The sequence below is a fragment of the Nicotiana tabacum genome, chromosome 6 (assembly GCF_000715075.1).
Source record: "Nicotiana tabacum cultivar K326 chromosome 6, ASM71507v2, whole genome shotgun sequence".
Lineage (NCBI taxonomy): Eukaryota > Viridiplantae > Streptophyta > Magnoliopsida > Solanales > Solanaceae > Nicotiana > Nicotiana tabacum.
Window position 1 is genome coordinate 113,066,982 of NC_134085.1, and position 18,757 is coordinate 113,085,738.

At 39.8% G+C, this 18,757-nt stretch overlaps 1 protein-coding gene across 8 annotated transcripts in view; it reads left to right on the forward strand.

The window, feature by feature from the left end:
- LOC107829159 (polycomb group protein EMBRYONIC FLOWER 2-like) overlaps nucleotides 1-18,268 on the forward strand; it is a 42,352-nt gene extending 24,084 nt beyond the window's left edge. For 7 of the 8 annotated variants that reach the window (XM_075255181.1, XM_016656617.2, XM_075255183.1 and 4 more), the window contains 4 exons: nucleotides 14,115-14,198; nucleotides 16,110-16,189; nucleotides 17,297-17,386; nucleotides 17,892-18,268. In XM_075255181.1, the coding sequence (XP_075111282.1) occupies nucleotides 14,115-14,198; nucleotides 16,110-16,189; nucleotides 17,297-17,386; nucleotides 17,892-18,015 (378 nt within the window). In that variant the 3' untranslated portion in view covers nucleotides 18,016-18,268. Of the gene's footprint in view, nucleotides 1-8,105; nucleotides 8,165-14,114; nucleotides 14,199-16,109; nucleotides 16,190-17,296; nucleotides 17,425-17,891 lie in introns of those variants that run through there. The other variant, XM_075255184.1, reaches the window with a different exon arrangement.
- The last annotated feature ends 489 nt before the right edge of the window (nucleotides 18,269-18,757 follow it).

Consider the following 18,757-nt stretch of genomic DNA (forward strand, 5'->3'; position numbering starts at 1 on the left):
ATTCTTTAATATGTTCAAATCCCAACAACTTAGATGTAAGAGTTGACAGAAGGGCATACTTGTGAGATAGTGCGTCAGCAACTATATTTTCCTTACCTTGCTTGTATTGAATCACGTAAGGAAATGTTTCTATAAATTCAACCCACTTGGCATGCCTTCGGTTGAGCTTTCCTTGGCCTTTCAAATGCTTCAAAGATTCATGGTCCGTCCGAAGAACGAACTCCTTAGGCCAAAGGTAGTATTGCCAGTCTCCAACGACCTCACAAATGCATAAAGCTCCTTATCATATGTTGAATAATTCAATGTAGCTCCTCCAAGCTTTTCACTAAAGAATGCAATTGGCTTTTGATTCTGCATTAGCACAGCACCCATCCCGATTCCTGATGCATCACACTCAACCTCAAAAGCTTTGTTAAAATCTGGTAATTGCAATAATGCAGCAGAACAAAGTTTTTCTTTCAACAAATTAAAGGCATTCTCTTTGTTCCTTTCTCCACTTAAAACCCCGATCCTTCTTTATGACCTCGGTCAATGGTGCTGCAATAGAGCTAAAGTCCCTAACAAACCTTCGATAGAAACTAGCTAAACCATGAAAACTTCGCACCTCGATAACAGATTTTGGCGTTGGCCAATCCTTGATAGTCTTCACTTTTTCCTCATTTACCTCAATCCCTTTACTACTGACAACAAACCCAAGAAAGATTACCTTATCCATACAAAATGTGCACTTTTTCAAGTTAGCATACAATCTTTCTTTTCTAAGAACTTCCAAAACACATTTTAAATGCTTTACATGTTCATCAAGACACTTGCTATAAATAAGGATGTCATCAAAATAAACCATAACAAGCTTTCCAATATAAGCATGTAAAACATGATTCATTAAACGCATGAAAGTGCTAGGTGCATTAGTTAATCCAAAAGGCATCACCATCCATTCATACAAACCATGTTTAATTTTGAATGCAATCTTCCATTCGTCACCAAGTTTCATACGAATTTGGTGATATCCACTTTTAAGATCAATTTTAGAGAATATGCATGAACCATGTAATTCATCAAGCATATCATCTAGTCTATGTATGAGATGACGATACTTTGCCGTTATCTTGTTAACGGCACGACAATCAACACATATTCGCCAAGTTCCATCCTTTGGCACTAAAAGCAGTGGCACTGCACATGAACTCATACTTTCACGGATGTATCCCTTTGCTAAAAGCTCCTCTACTTGCCTTTGCAACTCTTTTGTCTCCTCGGGGTTGCTTTGATAAGCTAGCCTATTTGGAATAGACGCTCCCGGGATGAGATCAATTTGATGTTCAATTCCTCGAATTGGTGGCAATCCATTTGGAACATCCTCAGGAAAGATATCCTTAAATTCTTGCAAAAGAGAAGAAGCAACACTAGGCAAAGGAATGGTTAGTTCATTAGCGCTCAAATAAGATCCCTTATACAAAAGAACCACAAGGTGTGACCTAGATTTGTAAGCACTCATACACTCTCTGGATTTTGCATATATGCTTATTTTGCTCTCTTTTACCTCATCTTCTTTTTCCTCACAAATGTTTTTCATTTTCTCTTCCCTCTTTTTTTCTTGCTCATTGGGTGTCTCAATATTCACACAATCATCTTTTCTTTCTCCCTCATTTATTTTTTCCTCTTCTTTTTTCTTATGTTTTTTTTTCTTTTTCCTTATTCCTATGAGAATCTCTCAACTTCATTTGATCTTCAAAAACTTGCTTTGGTTTTAAAGGTGAAAGTGTCACCTTCCTTCCATCATTTTCAAATGAATATCTATTCTTGTAACCATCATGCATTGCTTTCCTATCAAACTGCCATAGTCGGCCGAGCAAAATATGACATGCTTGCATAGGCACAAGGGTCGGATATTAAAGATAGAACACAAGATTGAAAATGTCATATGTTTAATCAACAATGGCATGCCAATTGGAAGAGTTGGTGTGGATACTAGGAGGAAACTTCCTCCTTTGATGTCACTCATGACATCAAGAGAAGGTAGTTGGATGTCACCAATGACATCAAGATGAGGTCTTTACCTCTATAAATAGATGCACTCCTTCATTTGTAGAAACAATCCCAAAAATAATACAATACATTATAGTGAGTAGAGAGTTAAGAGAGAGATTCTCTTATGTGTAATTGGGAAATCTCCCATTCCGTTGTTAATAATAAAAGACAACTGTTCTTTGGTGGACGTAGGATTATTTTGATCCGAACCACGCTAAATCTTGTGTTCTTTCTTTTACGTTTACGCTAACAATTGGTATCAGAGCTGCAGGATTCTTTAACGATCTAAGGAGGAAGAACAAGCAAAGATGAGTTCCATGAAGTTTGAAATCGATAGATTTAGTGTACGCAACAACTTCAGTATCTGGAAGATCCAGATGATGGCGTTACTGCGGAGGAAAGGTTCAATCCATGCTATCAACGGAAAGTATCCTAAGGATATATCAGCTCCCGATAAGGAGAAGATTGAAGGGGATGCATTGAGTGCAATCCAACTATCCCTTGCACCTAACGTGCTTTGTGAAGTGAGTACGGGTACCGAAGAGACGGCCAAACAGTTATGGGAAAAGCTAGAAGGGCTATACCAAGACCGATCAGTGACAACAAGGATGTTGTTACAACAACGTCTTCAAACATTTAAGATGGAGTCAGGTACTTCGTTACAAGATCATTTAGATGCGTTCAATAAACTTGTCATGGACTTATAGATTGCAGGAATTAAAAAGGAGGAGGAGACGCTTGCATGTGCTTTGCTATTTTCATTGACTTATCGTGATATTGAGAATTCAATGATGTATAGCAAGGAACCTATCAAGCTTGAGCAAGTGCGGCAGGCACTTAACTCTAGTGATGTGCGGAGGCACATTGAAGGAGACAGAGATGACTAGGCAAGTGCTCTTTGTGAGAGGCCGGACTAGCCAACAGGGAAAGAGCAAATTAAAGAACAGATCAAAGTCTCGTGTGAATAAGAAGAATACAGAGTGTTGGAGTTGTGGCAAGAAGGGGCACTTTGAACGAGATTGTCCAATGTCAAAAGTCCAAGGAAAAGGCGAGCGCATCTACAGTTGAACAGGTACATGATTCTGATAATGATTATGTACTAACAACATCATGTAATAATAGTAGTTATGGAAACAAATGGGTGTTAGACTCTACTTGTACTCTACATATGACGTTCCGAAAAGACTGGTTTAGCAGCTATGAGAAAAGTGGAGGAACCGTAGTAATGGGCAATAATGCAACTTGTGCAATAGTTGGAATTGGCTCAGTTCAGGTTCGCTGCCATGATGGAGTCGTGATGACTATTACACAAGTCCGTCATGTTCCTGACCTGAAGAAGAATTTGATCTCCCTAGGTACTCTGGATGAACAAGGCTACAAGTACATGAGCGAAGCAGGAACTATAAAAGTGACTAAAGGTTCTTTAGTCATGCTGAAAGGCAAGCTGGAGAACGGCCTTTACACATTGTCCGGAAGCACCATTGTGGGCTCTGCAAATGCATCTACAGTGCAGTTATCTAATGGTGACAAGACAAGACTATGGCACATGAGACTGGGTCATATGAGCGCACGTGGACTAGAGATGTTGAGCTATCGTAACCTTTTGGAAGGTGAGAAGATCAGCACACTTGACTTCCGTGAGCACTGCGTTCTAGGGAAGCAGAAGAAGGTCAGCTTTAGCACTGGCAAACACAAGACAATGGGAGTGCTAGACTACATCCATTCAGATTTATGGGGTCCCTCTAAACTTCCATTGAAAGGCGGAAAGAGGTATCTTCTCACTTTTATTGATGATTTCTCACGAAAGGTTTGGGTGCATTTTTTGAAGGCAAAAAGTGATGTTTTTGAAGCATTTAAAGAGTGGAAGATTTTGGTTGAAAATCAAATGGAGCGGAAAATCAAGTATCTTCGCACAGACAATGGCTTGGAGTTTTGCAATGAAGAGTTTAATGAATTCTGCAAGGTTCATGGGATCTCAAAACTTAGGACTGTCAGGCATACCCCACAGCAGAATGGAGTTGCCGAGAGAATGAACAGAACTCTTCTTGAAAAGGCTCGGTGTATGCTCCTACAAGCCAAAATGTCCAAAGTATTTTGGCCTGAAGCAGTTCACTGTTGATCATATTGTCAATCGATCTCCAGCATCGGCAATTGACTTTAAGACTTCGAATGAGGTATGGTCAGGTGAACCCTCTAACTATTCATACTTACGAGTATTTGGGTGTCCAACTTATTATCACTTTAAAGAAGGAAAGCTTGAACCAAGGGCTAAGAAGACCATATTCGTAGGGTATGTGGATGGAGTAAAAGGGTACAAACTTTGGTGTTTGTCTTTACTCAAATTTATTGTTAGTAGAGATGTCACCTTCGATGAATCCTCTATACTTGATCCCCGTAAAGTTTCCGTGGAGTTTTCAGGAAACAAGAACAACGAGCAGGTGGAGCTTTCAGGTGGAGCTTGCCAAGGAAAAGGATCAAGAGACTCAGGTTAAAGATGAGTCAGAAGATGTAGACCTTGAAGAACTTGCTGTCAATGAACCATACACAATTGCGAAGGGGAGGGGGAAGAGGCGGACACAGCAATCGGAACGCCTTATAGATCAAGCAAACTTGATTGCATATGCGTTCGTAGCTGCACAAGAAGAGGTTAAGGATCTGGAGCCCTCCTCATATATTGAAGCAAGTTCTTGCAAAGATGCTGCACAATGGCGGTTAGCCATGACTGAAGAGATAGAGTCTCTTCACAAGAATCAGACATGGTTCTTAGTGAAAAGACAAAAGGGGAAGAGGGCAGTTGGATGCAAGTGGATCTACAGAAAAAGAGGGAATTCCTGAAGTGGAAGATGCTAGGTTCAAGGCAAGATTGGTTGCAAAAGGTTTCAGTCAGAAGGAGGGAATTGACTACAATGAGATTTTTTCTCCAGTCGTGAAGCATAACTCAATTCGTGTGCTACTAGCATTGGTTGCACAATTTGACTTGGAGCTTCAACAACTTGATGTCAAAACTGCTTTCTTACACGGTGATCTAGAAGAGACAATCTATATGGATCAGCCTGAAGGTTTCCTTGCTGAGGGAAAAGAAGATCACGTATGCCAACTAAAAAAGTCTTTGTATTGTTTGAAGCAATCCCCTGGACAGTGGTACAAGAGGTTTGATGCATTCATGACTACACATGAATTCTCAAGGAGTGTATTTGATAGCTGTGTGTATCACAAGAAGATGTCTGGTAACTCAATGATTTATTTACTGTTGTATGTTGAGGATATGCTTATTGCTGCTAACAACATTACAGCGATAAATGCTTTGAAGAAACTGTTAAGTAAGGAATTTGACATGAAGGATTTAGGAGCTGCAAAGAAAATCCTTGGTATGGAGATATCAAGTACATCTTTCTCAGAAGAGGTATATTGAAAGGGTTCTCGAAAGATTCAATATGCATACATGCAAGCTTGTAAGTACACCATTAGCTCCTCATTTTAAACTTTCATAGTTACAAATGCCTCCGTCCGAGGATGAGGTGGAGCATATGTCAAAGATTCCTTATGTCAGCGCAGTTGGTAGCATTATGTATGCTATGGTATGCACACATCCAGATATTGCTCAATCTGTAAGTGTGGTAAGTAGATACATGTCCAGCCCAGGAAAGAGGCATTGGGAAGCTGTCAAGTGGATATTGAGATATCTCAAGGGAGATTCTAGTGTAGGTCTGACCTTTCGAAAAAGTGCTGGAGTTATTTCAATTCTCGGTTATGTGGATTCCGACTATGCAGGAGATCTTGACAGAAGAAGGTCCACAACTGGATACATTTTTACCCTCGTTGGCAGTGCCGTTAGTTGGAAGTCGACTCTGCAGTCAATTGTCGCTTTGTCCACAACAGAAGCAGAATACATGGCAGCCGGAGAGGCGGTGAAGGAAGCTATTTGGTTGAAAGGTTTAGTAGCGGAATTGAGTTTGGTTCAGCTGGAATCAACTCTTAGATGTGATAGTCAGAGTGCTATTCCTATAATGAAAAATCAGAGATTTCATGAGCGCACTAAACACATTGATGTCAGATTTCATTTTATTCGAGATGTTGAAAAGGGAACTATCGAGGCCGTGAAGGTTATCACAGACGATAATGTTGCATACATGTTGACCAAGATAGTCTTGCTCGCTAAGTTTGCACACTGCAAGGACTTTGCGGGGGCGTGCATCAACTGATGCAACTCTGAAGAGAACAGTTGTTAGGTGGAGGTGGTATGTTTAACAATGGTTTGATTCTTCTTGTTTCTTACAATGGGGTTGCCCAGTAAGCTTAGAAGTTTTGGCCAGAGTTGTTCACTCGCATGCTCGAAACGCAAACCAAGGTGGAGATTGAAAATGTTGGTTTATATTTAGTCAATAACGGCATGCCAATTGGAAGAGTTGGTGTGGATACTAGGAGGAGTTATGCCAATTGGTGTGGATGCCAATTGGAAGAGTTATGGGTGACTCCTTTGATGTCACCCATAACATCAAGAGAAGGTCTTTACCTCTATAAATAGATGCACTCCTTCATTTGTAGAAACCAACCCAAAAAAATAATACAATACATTATAGTGAGTAGAGAGTTAAAGAGAGAGATTCTCTTATGTGTAATTGGGAAATCTCCCCTTTCTTTGTTAATAATAAAAGGCAACTGTTCTCTGGTGGACGTAGGATTATTTTGATCCGAACCACGTTAAATCTTGTGTTCTTTCGTTTACGTTTACGCTAACAAAAGGACAAAAAGGGAAGATGACAATTGGATGCAAGTGGGTCTACATAAAGAAATAGGGAATTCCTGAAGTGGAAGATGCTAGGTTCAAGGCAAGATTGGTTGCAAAAGGTTTCAGTCAGAAGGAGGAAATTGACTACAATGAGATTTTTTTCTCCAGTCGTGAAGCATAGCTCAATTCGTGTGCTACTAGCATTGGTTGCACAATTTGACTTGGAGCTTCAACTGCTTGATGTCAAAACTGCTTTCTTACATGGTGATCTAGAAGAGACAATCTATATGGATCAGCCTGAAGGTTTCCTAGCTGAGGGAAAAGAAGATCACGTATGCCAACTAAAGAAGTCTTTGTATGGTTTGAAGCAATCCCTTAGACAGTGGTACAAGAGGTTTGATGCATTCATGACTACACATGAATTCTCAAGGAGTGCATTTGATAGCTGTGTGTATCACAAGAAGATGTCTGGTAACTCAATGATTTATTTACTGTTGTATGTTGATGATATGCTTATTGCCGCTAACAACATTATAGCGATAAATGCTTTGAAGAATCTTTTGAGTAAGGATTTGACATGAAGGATTTAGGAGTTGCAAAGAAAATCCTTGGTATGGAGATTTCAAGAGAAGACAGTGTTGTACATTTTTCTGAGAAGAAGTATATTGAAAGGGTTCTCGAAAGATTCAATATGCACACGTGCAAGCCTGTAAGTACACCCTTAGCTCCTCATTTTAAACTTTCGGAGTTACAAATGACTCAGTCCGAGGATGAGGTGGAGCATATGTCAAAGATTCCTTATGCCAGCGAAGTTAGGGGTGGGCATTCGGTACTTTGGTTCGGTATTTAAAATTTTCGGTTCGGTATTCGGTTTATCAATTGTGTATACCAAATACCGTACCAAAATATTTCGGTACGGTTCAGTATTTCTTTTTTTGGTTCGGTACGGTTTCGGTATGGTTTCGGTTTAAACCAAATCTTCACCGTCTAGAGCTCCCAGCTGAAACATAATAGAGGATCATTCTTAACCATTGTTGGAACATTTCAAAATTACAAATAGTAGTCATTATATGCTACAAGGACTCCATCAGTTTGGTCCTATCAAAGAATGTGTTCGACGGTTTCTTAGTCATAACTATATAAACATCTCATTCTAGTTCATGTAAATTTAACAAGGAAAGATCAAATGCAGAAAATATTTTGATACAAGTTCAGCGTTTTCCTACTCATTACTACATAAACATCTCATTCTAGTTCCTGTTCAAACTTCCTTGACTTTCCTTCTGGTTTGAGGTTTTTCAAAGTTTGAATGGAAGATCTTCACTGGATTTTTAATCCTGTGCAGCTTATGGAGCGGAGAGGTTTTGGAGAAGAGTATATAAAACGTTATAAAATGATGACAAGGTTAGTGATATTTGCTTTGCTACCCATTCTTTTCCTGTTATGGTTTCTTGAATATGCATTTTCTTAAAGAACGGAGGGATAAGGAATGGGATGATTGAGATTGCCACATTAAATTTCGAATCACTTAAGTTTATTGTATTTCGGTATACCGAAATATCAAAAACCTAATATTGTATACCGAACCGAATTACCGAAATACCGAAATTTTTGTACCGAGATACCGAAAAAACCGAAACCGAAATATCAAATTAATTCGGTTCGGTTCGGAATTTGGTTTTTCAGATTTTATGCTCACCCCTAAGCGCAGTTGGTAGCATTATGTATGCTATAATATGCACACGTCCAGATATTGCTCAATCTGTAAGTGTGGTAAATAGATACATGTCCAGCCCAGGAAAGAGGCATTTGGAAGCTGTAAAGTGGATATTGAGATATCTCAAGGGAGCTTCTAGTGTTGGTCTGACCTTTCGAAAAAGTGTTGGAGTTATTTCAATTCTTGGTTATGTGGATTCTGACTATGCAGGAGATCTTGACAGAAGAAGGTTCACAATTGGATACATCTTTACCCTCGTTAGCAGTGCCGTTAGTTGGAAGTCGACTCTGCAGTCAATTGTCGCTTTGTCTACGACAGAAGCAGAATACATGGCAGCCGCGGAGGCGATGAAGGAAGCTATCTGGTTGAAAGGTTTAGTAGCGCAATTGAGTTTGGTTCAGCTGGAATCAACTCTTAGATGTGATAGTCAGAGTGCTATTCATCTAATGAAAAATCAGAGATTTTATGAGCGCACTAAACACATTGATGTCAGACTTCATTTTATTCGAGATGTTGTTGAAGAGGGAACTATCAAGGTTGTGAAGGTTATCACAGACGATAATGCTGCAGACATGTTGACCAAGATAGTCTCGCTCGCTAAGTTTGCACTCTGCAAGGACTTGGCGGGGGTGTGCATCAACTGATGCAACTCCGAAGAGAACAATTGTTAGGTGGAGGTGGTATGTTCAACAATGGTTTGATTCTTCTTGTTTCTTACAATGGGGTTGCCCAGTAAGCTTAGAAGTTTTGGCCAGAGTTGTTCACACTCATGCTCGAAACGCAAACCAAGGTGGAGATTGAAAATGTTGATTTATGTTTAGTCAACAATGACATGCCAATTAGAAGAGTTGGTGGAAAGAGTTGGTGTGGATACTAGGAGGAAGCTTCCTCTTTTGATGTCACCCATGACATCAAGAGAAGGTAGTTTGATGTCACTAATGACATCAAGATGAGGTCTTTACCTCTATAAATAGATGCACTCCTTCATTTGTAGAAATCATCCCAAAAATAATACAATACATTATAGTGAGTAGAGAGTTATGAGAGAGATTCTCTTATGTGTAATTGGGAAATCTCCCATTCCTTTGTTAATAATAAAAGGCAACTGTTCTCTGGTGGACGTAGGATTATTTTGATCTGAACCACGTTAAATCTTGTGTTCTTTCTTTTACGTTTACGCTAACAGGTACCATTGTGAATACTTTACTAATTTTAATCTAAAGCAACCTGACTTGTTAGTTGTTGCTATATTTGAGAATAGCAAATCATTAGATGTCGCATATGCCAAATAATGTTAATGTTTAAAACCAAGAAGTTCAAATATTTAGTTCATAATCATTCTTTGACAATTATGTCGACTGATTTTAAGACCAAAATGGAAGTTTTGTCGGATGCGATTGTGAGGAGTGTTTGGGGAGGTAGTTGGATAAACTATGACTGGGTCCCCGCAGCGGGAAGTGCCGGGGGCATTCTTCTTATGTGGGATGATAGAAGCTTGGAGGTAAATGAGATTAAGAAGGGAGTTTTTTCTTTAGCGACTCTTGTCAAAGATAGAGCGAGTGAGGTAGAGTGAGGATTTGGGGGAGTGTACGGACCGAGTAGGAGAAGGGTCCAATGTGTCTTTCTGGGAGGAACTGGCTAATGTTATGGGGGAATGGGACATTCCATGGGTTTTAGGGGGAGACCTTAACACTATTAGATTTCCGGAAGAGAGATTAGGGTGTAGCCTGATTTCGAGGGCCATGGAGGAGTTTTCTGACTTCATCAATGATCACTTTCTTATTGATCTTCCTCTGTCAGGGGAAAGGTTTACTTAGGTCAGGGCGGAGGATTCCAATTCAAGGTCTAGACTTGATAGATTTATGATAGTCCTTCTGGGATGAGCTGGTGCCGAATGCGTTGCAGATTCCTTTATCTAGGCTGACTTTGGATCATTTGCCTATCTTGCTAGATGGATGCATAGGGAGGGGGGTGCGTGCACCTTTCCGATTCGGGAACATGTGGTTGAAAATGCCAGGATTTGGTGACTAAGTGAAAGAATGGTGGACAAGCTATGGGGTATTAGGGACACCTTCATTTCATCTTTTGAAGAAACTTAAACTGCTCAGGGGAGATATTATTAGGTGGAATAAGGAGGTTTTTGGGAGGGTAGAGGTTAAAATGAGGGAGCTTATGCATGAATTGAGGGAATTAGAGAGAGGGAAGGGGCGAGAGAGTTAGATGAATATGAGAAAGCAAGACTGGGGGAAGTTAAGATGGAAATAGTCGAGTTAGCAATAGCTCAGGAAACTAGTTGGCGGCAAAAATCGAGGGCGCTCTGGTTAAAGGAGGGGGATTCGAATACCAAGTTTTTCCACAGGGTTGCGGTTGCAAATCGAAGGAGAAACTTCATAGAGTCCTTAATTGTGGATGGGGTGAGGATTGAGGGAGAGGAGGTGGTAAAAAGGGCTATAGTGGGGTTTTATGAGAACTTATACAAAGGAAGTTACTTGGAGGCCTACTTTGGGGAGAATGGAGTTCAACCACATAGGGGAGGGAGACAATGAGTGGCTAGAAAGGGCTTTCGAGGAGGAGGTGTACGAGGCTGTGTCGAGTTGTGCTGGTGATAAGGCCCCCGTGCCTGATGGTTTCTCCTTGGCCTTTTTCCAGCTCTGTTGGGACACAATTAAGGGGGAGTTGATGGAAGCCATTGAATACTTCCACGTGTATGGTATTTTCGAGAGAAGTATCAATGCTTCTTTTATTATCATTGTGCCTAAGAAAGAAGATGTATCTTGTATCAGAGACTACAAGCCTATTAGTCTCGTGGCGAGCATTTACAAGATTATTTCTAAAGTGCTATCCATTAGACTCAAGAAGGTTCTTGACGTGTCTGTTTTGTCCTCTCAGAATGCGTTTGTGGAAGTAGGTAGATCTTGGACGCTGCTTTGGTGGCAAATGAACTTGTAGACTCCAGAAGGAAAAATAGAGAACCCGACTTACTATGCAAGTCGGACCTTGAGAAGGCTTTCGACCATGTCAATTGGGAGTTCCTGGATTTCATTATGATGCGGAGGGGGTTTAGGGTAAGATGGAGGGGATGGATCAAGTTCTGTATTTCCTCAGTCAGATTCTCTGTCCTGGTTAATGGTAGCCCGTGTGGGTTCTTTGGCAGCTCCAGGGGTCTCATGCAAGGTGACCCCTATCCCCTATATTATTCATTCTAGTGATGGATGCTCTGAATAAAATGTTGGATCATGCGGCGGGCGGAGGCTTCTTGCGAGGATTCTCAGCTTCGATCGTGGCGCCCGGTGCCCGAAGAGTCTTTCATTTGCTTTTTGCGGATGAAACCCTGGTTTTTTGTGATTCCGATATGGATCAGTTGACCTACCTGAAGCAGGTCCTCCAGTGGTTTTAGATAGTATCAGGACTCAAAATCAACCTTGGCAAGTGTGAGATTTTCCCGGTGGGTGAGGTTGCTAACATCGATGCTTTGTCTTATGCTCTCAGATGTAAGGTGAGCTCTCTTCCCACTAATTACCTGGGTCTCCATTGGGAGCTTAGCATAAGGATACTACTGTTTGGAATCCAGTGATCGAAAGGGTCGAAAAAAGATTAGCAGGCTGGCAGAAACGGTACTTGTCAAAAGGTGGCAAGGAAGTGCTTATTAAAAGCACTTTATTGAGTATGCCCAACTATTATCTGTCCCTATTGCAAGCTCCTGTGAGCATCACAGAAAAACTGGATCGGCTTCAAAGGAATTTTCTTTGGGATGCGGCGGATGGAACTAGAAAGTTTCATCTAGTGAATAGGCAGACAGTCACTTCCCCAAAGAAGTGGGATGGACTTGGAGTAAAAGATCTTAGGGTATTCAACAGAGCTTTGTTGGGGAAGTGGCTGTGGAGATTCGGGGTAGAAGAGCATGCTCTATGGAGGGAGGTCATAGTAGAAAAGTACGAGTCCACGGGAGGGGGTTGGAGGACTAAGGCGATCACATCACCTTTTGGGTGTGGCATGTGGAGGAGCATCATGAAGAATTGGGAAGCCTTCAATGGCAACATCACTTACAGGGTGGGAGATGAAAGGAGAATTAGCTTTTGGAATCATAGCTGGTGTGGAGAGGATACTTTGAGGGTCTCTTTCCCCACGTCTTCAGAGTTTCAAACTAGAAGGAATTGATGGTTCAACAGATTCGCAGGGAGCATGAAGGGGGATAATATGGGACCTCTCATTTAGAAGGAACATACAAGATTGGAAGATTGCGGAGCTCCAAGATTTGTTGGCACTGCTATATGGGCAAGACAGGCCCCAGACATCTTGTGATTCTTGGAGATGGGGGTTGCATGGCGATGGTTCGTTCACCGTAAAGTCCTTTTACCAGAGTATGTTAGTGAGAGAGGAGGCCACTTTTCCATACTCCTCGATCTGAATTCCTAAGGCGCCCACGAATGTGTGCTTTTTTGCATGGCTAGCGGCGAGGGGAGTGATCTTGACTACTGAAAATGAATTACACTTGTTAGTTGATGCTACATGTGCAAAAGCTCAGGGGAAGAAGTTGATCATCTTTTGTTGCATTGCCCTGTGTCCTCGGGTTTGTGGAGGGCAATCCTGAATCTTTTTGGTGTTCAATGGGTGATGCCAACCACTGTAAAGGAAATGTTATATAGTTGGGCCGGTTTCCATAGAAGAAGAAAGCAAAAGGCGTGGAAGTTCGTCCCGTTAGCTCTCGTGTGGATAGTTTGGGGGGAGAGAAATAGGAGAGCTTTGAGGGGATTGAGTCTCTTTTTTCACATCTTAAGAATAGTCTTTTATCTTTGATCGCTTTTTTGGTGCATTCATATAGCCCCTACTTTTATAGAAGATTGGGCGTCATTTGTAGAGAATCATGTTCTGATGTAAATTCTCTACTTTTTGGATACTTCTTGTATACGGGAGTTTTCTCCCTTTTGATTAATACAATTTACCTTATCAATTTTTTTTAAAGAATTTTCATAATTAAACCTATTATAAATAAAAAAAGAAATCTCAAATAAATTAGAAGCATAGTAGACATTAACAAGTCCTTAACTTTTTAGATTAGCTGCATATCAATCAATGGAGAGAGTTAAAATTCAGCAACCTAAATTATTCAATGATCAAGACTTCAGTCTCTAGGTTTCACTTTTATCAAAAAGCCTACCACTGAAGGCTTTGCCACTGCCATAGTACTGCTAGAGTTTGTAGTCATATACTGATGTGTTGGGTTTATTGTTGGAAGCTTCCTACAATATTAAGTTGTAAACACTCTATCCCTGTTCACTTTTCATGTTTGTCATTTAATCAGAGATGCGGCAAAATTCACTTGCTTGGGTATTTTTTTTGATATATAAAATTTCACTTGAACAAATCAAAGATCTAAATAATGACAGTTCAATATTGGCTTCCCTTGTGTGTGGTGATTTCCATTTGAAATAGCCCCAGTTCTTGGGGTCTGGAGGTGAATTATCTTGCTGAATGTGACACAAAATTAAATAAATTTGGAAATGTTTGTCTACTTGTAATGAATCTTAAAATCTTTCGAAGAACTGATAGCAAATATATGTCTTTAGAAATCTGGGAAGCAATGAGGAGTCCTTTTAACCATATGTTTGCTAATGAAATTTTTTATTTGGGGTGAAGCCCATGGCACTGGAGCAAGTTTTATCAGATCGAGACAGCGAGGATGAAGTTGATGATGATGTTGCAGATCTGGAAGATCGAAGGGTATGCTGCATAATTATATAGTTTGCTTCTTTATTTTAGTCTGCATCCATATTAGTTGGCTGACTTTTTGGGATAGTTTTGTCCTAATTGTCTTGACCCTTCAAATAAATGGCAACAACTTGCTCTCTTGACTTATTTGAAGTAACTATATATTAGCCTTACTGTTATATCCTCTTATAAACTTTCCCACTTTCATTCGTTGTAACAATTATTTTAAGTATATTGTATTAACTTGTTTTTTGATATGGGGTATTAACTGAACTTATTATGCCATTCAAAATTACTCTCTTCATTCTCAAATTGGGTCTTCGAAATTTTGGGCTTGAAAGTAGTGGGATTAATATATAAAGGGTCTTTTAGTGCGCCAAACAGGACTTAGTAACCGTAATTTGGTTACAGTGACGGGATTATTAGCTGGACTACTTTCCATTTTTTATACCAGGCTAATGACCGGATTGCACTTTTCCTGCAGTTATGCAGTCCACATTTTCGTCACAAGCAGATCACAATTAGCTCTATGAATACCCTGTGCCACAAGTCGATATTTTAATTGCAAAGTGCTGCATCTATTTTTTCTAATAATTCAATGGGCATCCCACCTTGATCATCACAAATCCTACACACTAACAATTCGATCGTCCAACTAAAAGAACTTACAAGAAAACACATATAGCAGAAGAAGGAATAAAAATCTAGCAAAAAGAAGAGGAAGGGAGGGAGGGAGAGAAGAGAGAGAAATTACAGCAACAACATTTGGATAAAATTCTGATAAATAAAGGAAAAATATAGAAAATGAACAATTTGCAGAAAGAGATCACAGTAAAACTGGTGAAAATACTGCAAAGCGCATCCAAAAGAAAAAGAAATAGAGCTAGAAAAGTACAATTATAAATCATAAGACATTTAGAAATAAAGGATTGCTGATGAGAAGTTACTGAAAAACTGGAAAAAAACGAATTACAGAAAATTAAATCAGATATTTAAAAATAGAGATTGCCAATGTGTGACAGTGGAGGGAGATCGTCATCGTAGAGGGTAGATGGAGGCAGGCAGACCATCATCAGTATCAATGCAGGGTTTTTTTTGTGGGTGGTGGTGGGCTTCAAGTGGGTTGTGGTCATTGAGGGGCTAGGACATGAGTAAGGACACTTGGGAAGGGGATAAGGGTAGAGGAAAAAGGGGCTAAGCATTTTGCAGAATGTTATTTATTCATGATCCTGGAGGAACATATGTATTACATTTCTCTATGTTGTGTCAATGAGTTATATTGTCCCATGTATACTAGAGTTTTGAAAATTATCAGCAAGCAGTAGCGTCCATATGGCTTGCTGCTGATGCAGTTGTAATTTTCTGAACAGCCGAGTAATTGAATCAAAATCTCATTTAATGACGTAAACTTTTGATAAGTGGTATATTTCATTGATCTAAAGGATATATCCTGTAATTGCTTAAAACTAAAATCAAGGTCTGATCATTTTGCAGAATGTTTTCTATTCATGATCCACCATTTTCCTTAAAGCTGATACAGACTAGGCAAATTGCCTTTGATTTTTCCTCAAATGAATGAAAATGGTACTTTGAATGGTTTGGATGAATATCGACCACTGAAACCAACTAGGGAAAGGTGTGTTCTGATGTCTGGTTCTGACTGGATGGTAAACGTTTTTGCCTAATACTTGCTTGTCATTTGACGGAACCGTGAAATCTCAACTTGAATGTTAGGCAGAATCATGGAACTCCATAAGCTGCTTTAATATAATGCATTTGAGAACTACTAAAGGTCACCCAAACTGTTCCCTCCAACTGATTTCCATTGGGAACTGCTGCAAAGTTTAGTTAATTCAAGAGGCAAGATTTTGATTGTATAAGTTATTTGAAGAAATCATTCCACTAACCTCAGACATATTACAGATGCTTGATGATTTTGTGGATGTTACCAAAGATGAGAAGCAAATGATGCATCTGTGGAACTCATTTGTTAGAAAGCAAAGGTACTATCTTATTTCGTATGTGATTTTATTTGCTTGTACGGTTTTTCCTATTAGTATTCAGAGTGCTGGGGTATGGAGATGTGTGTATCGTCCGCTCTTATTTTTGTTTGGGTGAAGAGGGAGGGCCGGTGAAGTAATAGTAGATGGTGGGTAACTTAGGAATGTGGTAAAAGTGCAACAATCTGCGATTAGCTTCTCCAACCTTCCCCGAAATAGGTGGAGTGATAATAAGGTAAGTCTCATTTACTTCTTTACCATTGTGCAAAAGAGAGGGGTGTGACAACCGTTTTATGGAAGTAGATAGACCAGTCCACCTCCCCCTTCCACTACCTTTCATCTTCGTTTAACCAAAAACAGTGTTATATTAGTGAGTAAATGACATTGGTTACCAGCCAACTTACTAGTTTCAGTACGAGAGTGACATCACCTTGTACCTTCATGTACTGCCTGGAAAATAGGAAAAGAGAAAGACAAAAGAGGAGTTCCTTGAAAAAGAGAAGTCCGTCCTTGATCTGATGCTTTCAAATAGACATTTTTTGAGAACTTCTGGAAAATGCTGCGTCATTTAAGGGTTTTCGAGAAGCCGCTAACCTATTTATCTGTTATTATCAAGTTACACGAACTTCTCAGTGAAGTAAATGTGTTTTGAAGTTGGGTCTGTCTTTCTTCCCTCTTCATGCACAAGCAGACTGGTAAGATTATCAGAATAATAATATATTAAGCAAAAAACAAAAGTTGTATAAAGCAACAAAGGGCAACAAGTGTGGTCTTCTCGTGCTGAATTACATACTTGCTGGTGATAAAGGGATGCCTGTTGGAAAAGTTCGGTTGCTGAATTACCTTCCTGCTGGCTGTAAAGAGCAACAGAGGGAGAATTGATGGCGGAACAAGAGGATTGTGTGGGTCTGGGGGTGAGAAGAGGAGCTTAAGTACTATAGAGAAGCTTCTAATTCAAGTTGGGCTACTACGAGTTTGTTTCTTGGCTCATTCCCCTTTAGTTTCAGAAATTTGTTAATTTTGAGTCTCAGTTTATTTAAAGTGCGACCTTTCCTCTTTATTTTTTTATATTTTTATATTTGTATAACCTGTTTCTTGTTACTGTGGTAGGGTGTTGGCAGATGGTCACATTCCTTGGGCATGTGAGGCTTTTTCAAAGCTGCATGGTGAGGAGTTCGCCCGAGCACCGGCCTTGTTGTGGTAATTAATCTTCTTAGTTACCTGTGTCGACATTTCACTGTTATTTCTATCCGATGCTATCCAATCCATACACCTGTATCGTGCCTTTGTTTGGTTCATCTGAGATCCTGTATGTTTCCCAGAAAGAAACTGCTCTGTTTTTTGTTGAGTTGAACACTACTAATATGTATTAGAATGTTGGTCTATTTCATGATCACGATGCTTATTGGGAATTTCTGAGCTTGTTTATCTTATTTACATTTTTTTGGGTGGCTCATTTTTCTTTACTCATGCAAACAAATTTATTGTTGGTTGTCACATAAATACATGTTTTCTCAGATCTGATGAAGTAGTTATAGCGCCATCAACAAACGTCTAGACATTTTAGTGGCACTGGTTTTCCCTTAAAATTGCCGATTTAGGTTTATCTCAATATGTGATAATTGCACATCATCTACAGTAGCATGTACTCGGTTTTCCTCATCTCTAGTGTAGCTTTTTTGTATAATTCAATGTTTTATGGCAGGTGCTGGAGATTATTCATGATCAAACTGTGGAACCATGGCCTTATTGATGCGCGTGGAATCAACAATTGTAACCTAATACTAGAGCAATTCCAAAGCCAAGACAATGATTCTACTAGAAGCTGAATACCCGTGTGACTATATTTCACAATCTAGCAATGGATTTGGTAGTGATACAGCTTTGTGGCTGGATCTACATCTCCAAATTTTCAACGTCTGTTTTCTTAATGTTATCGTGGCTAGATGACTGTTGTCTTTTTAAGGGTAAGATTCGCTAATTTAATGTTTTATAGAGGTCATACAGTGGCATCTGCCGTTCTAAATTAGAAATTAATGATTCACATTGTTCGAGGGCTCTATTATATCTTCTCTCTGATTCATTTTCAGACTCTCTCTCTCTCTCTCCCTCCCCCCTCCCCCAAACAATCAAATGCTTAGGCAGCTGTGTTTCCATTCACTTCTGCGGCAAGTATAGATACCAAAATGTAAATATTCCTAAAAAGGAGCAGCTTTTGGCCCCATAAGATGCGATTATGTTCGAGCTCCTTTTGCAGTTCTCAATGGTACATTTTGAATTTACCCAAAAACAAGTGTTTGCTAGCCCTTGTTCTGTAGTCCTGAAGATGTATTCTATACATTGAAGATCAATAAAGGACAACTATGATCCTATAGCGAACTCAACAGCAAAAGTAGGTTTGCGACAAGCTTATTACATTAAAAAATACAACACACACAAAAGCATGATGTTGATCCTCTAAAAATTTGGAACTGGAATAGCAAACTCAAGAAGCTTCACGTCGTGTTCAAAGACACACATATCTTGCTCTCTCGGTGACACAAATGCATCAATCCCTCCACTTTGGTTAGT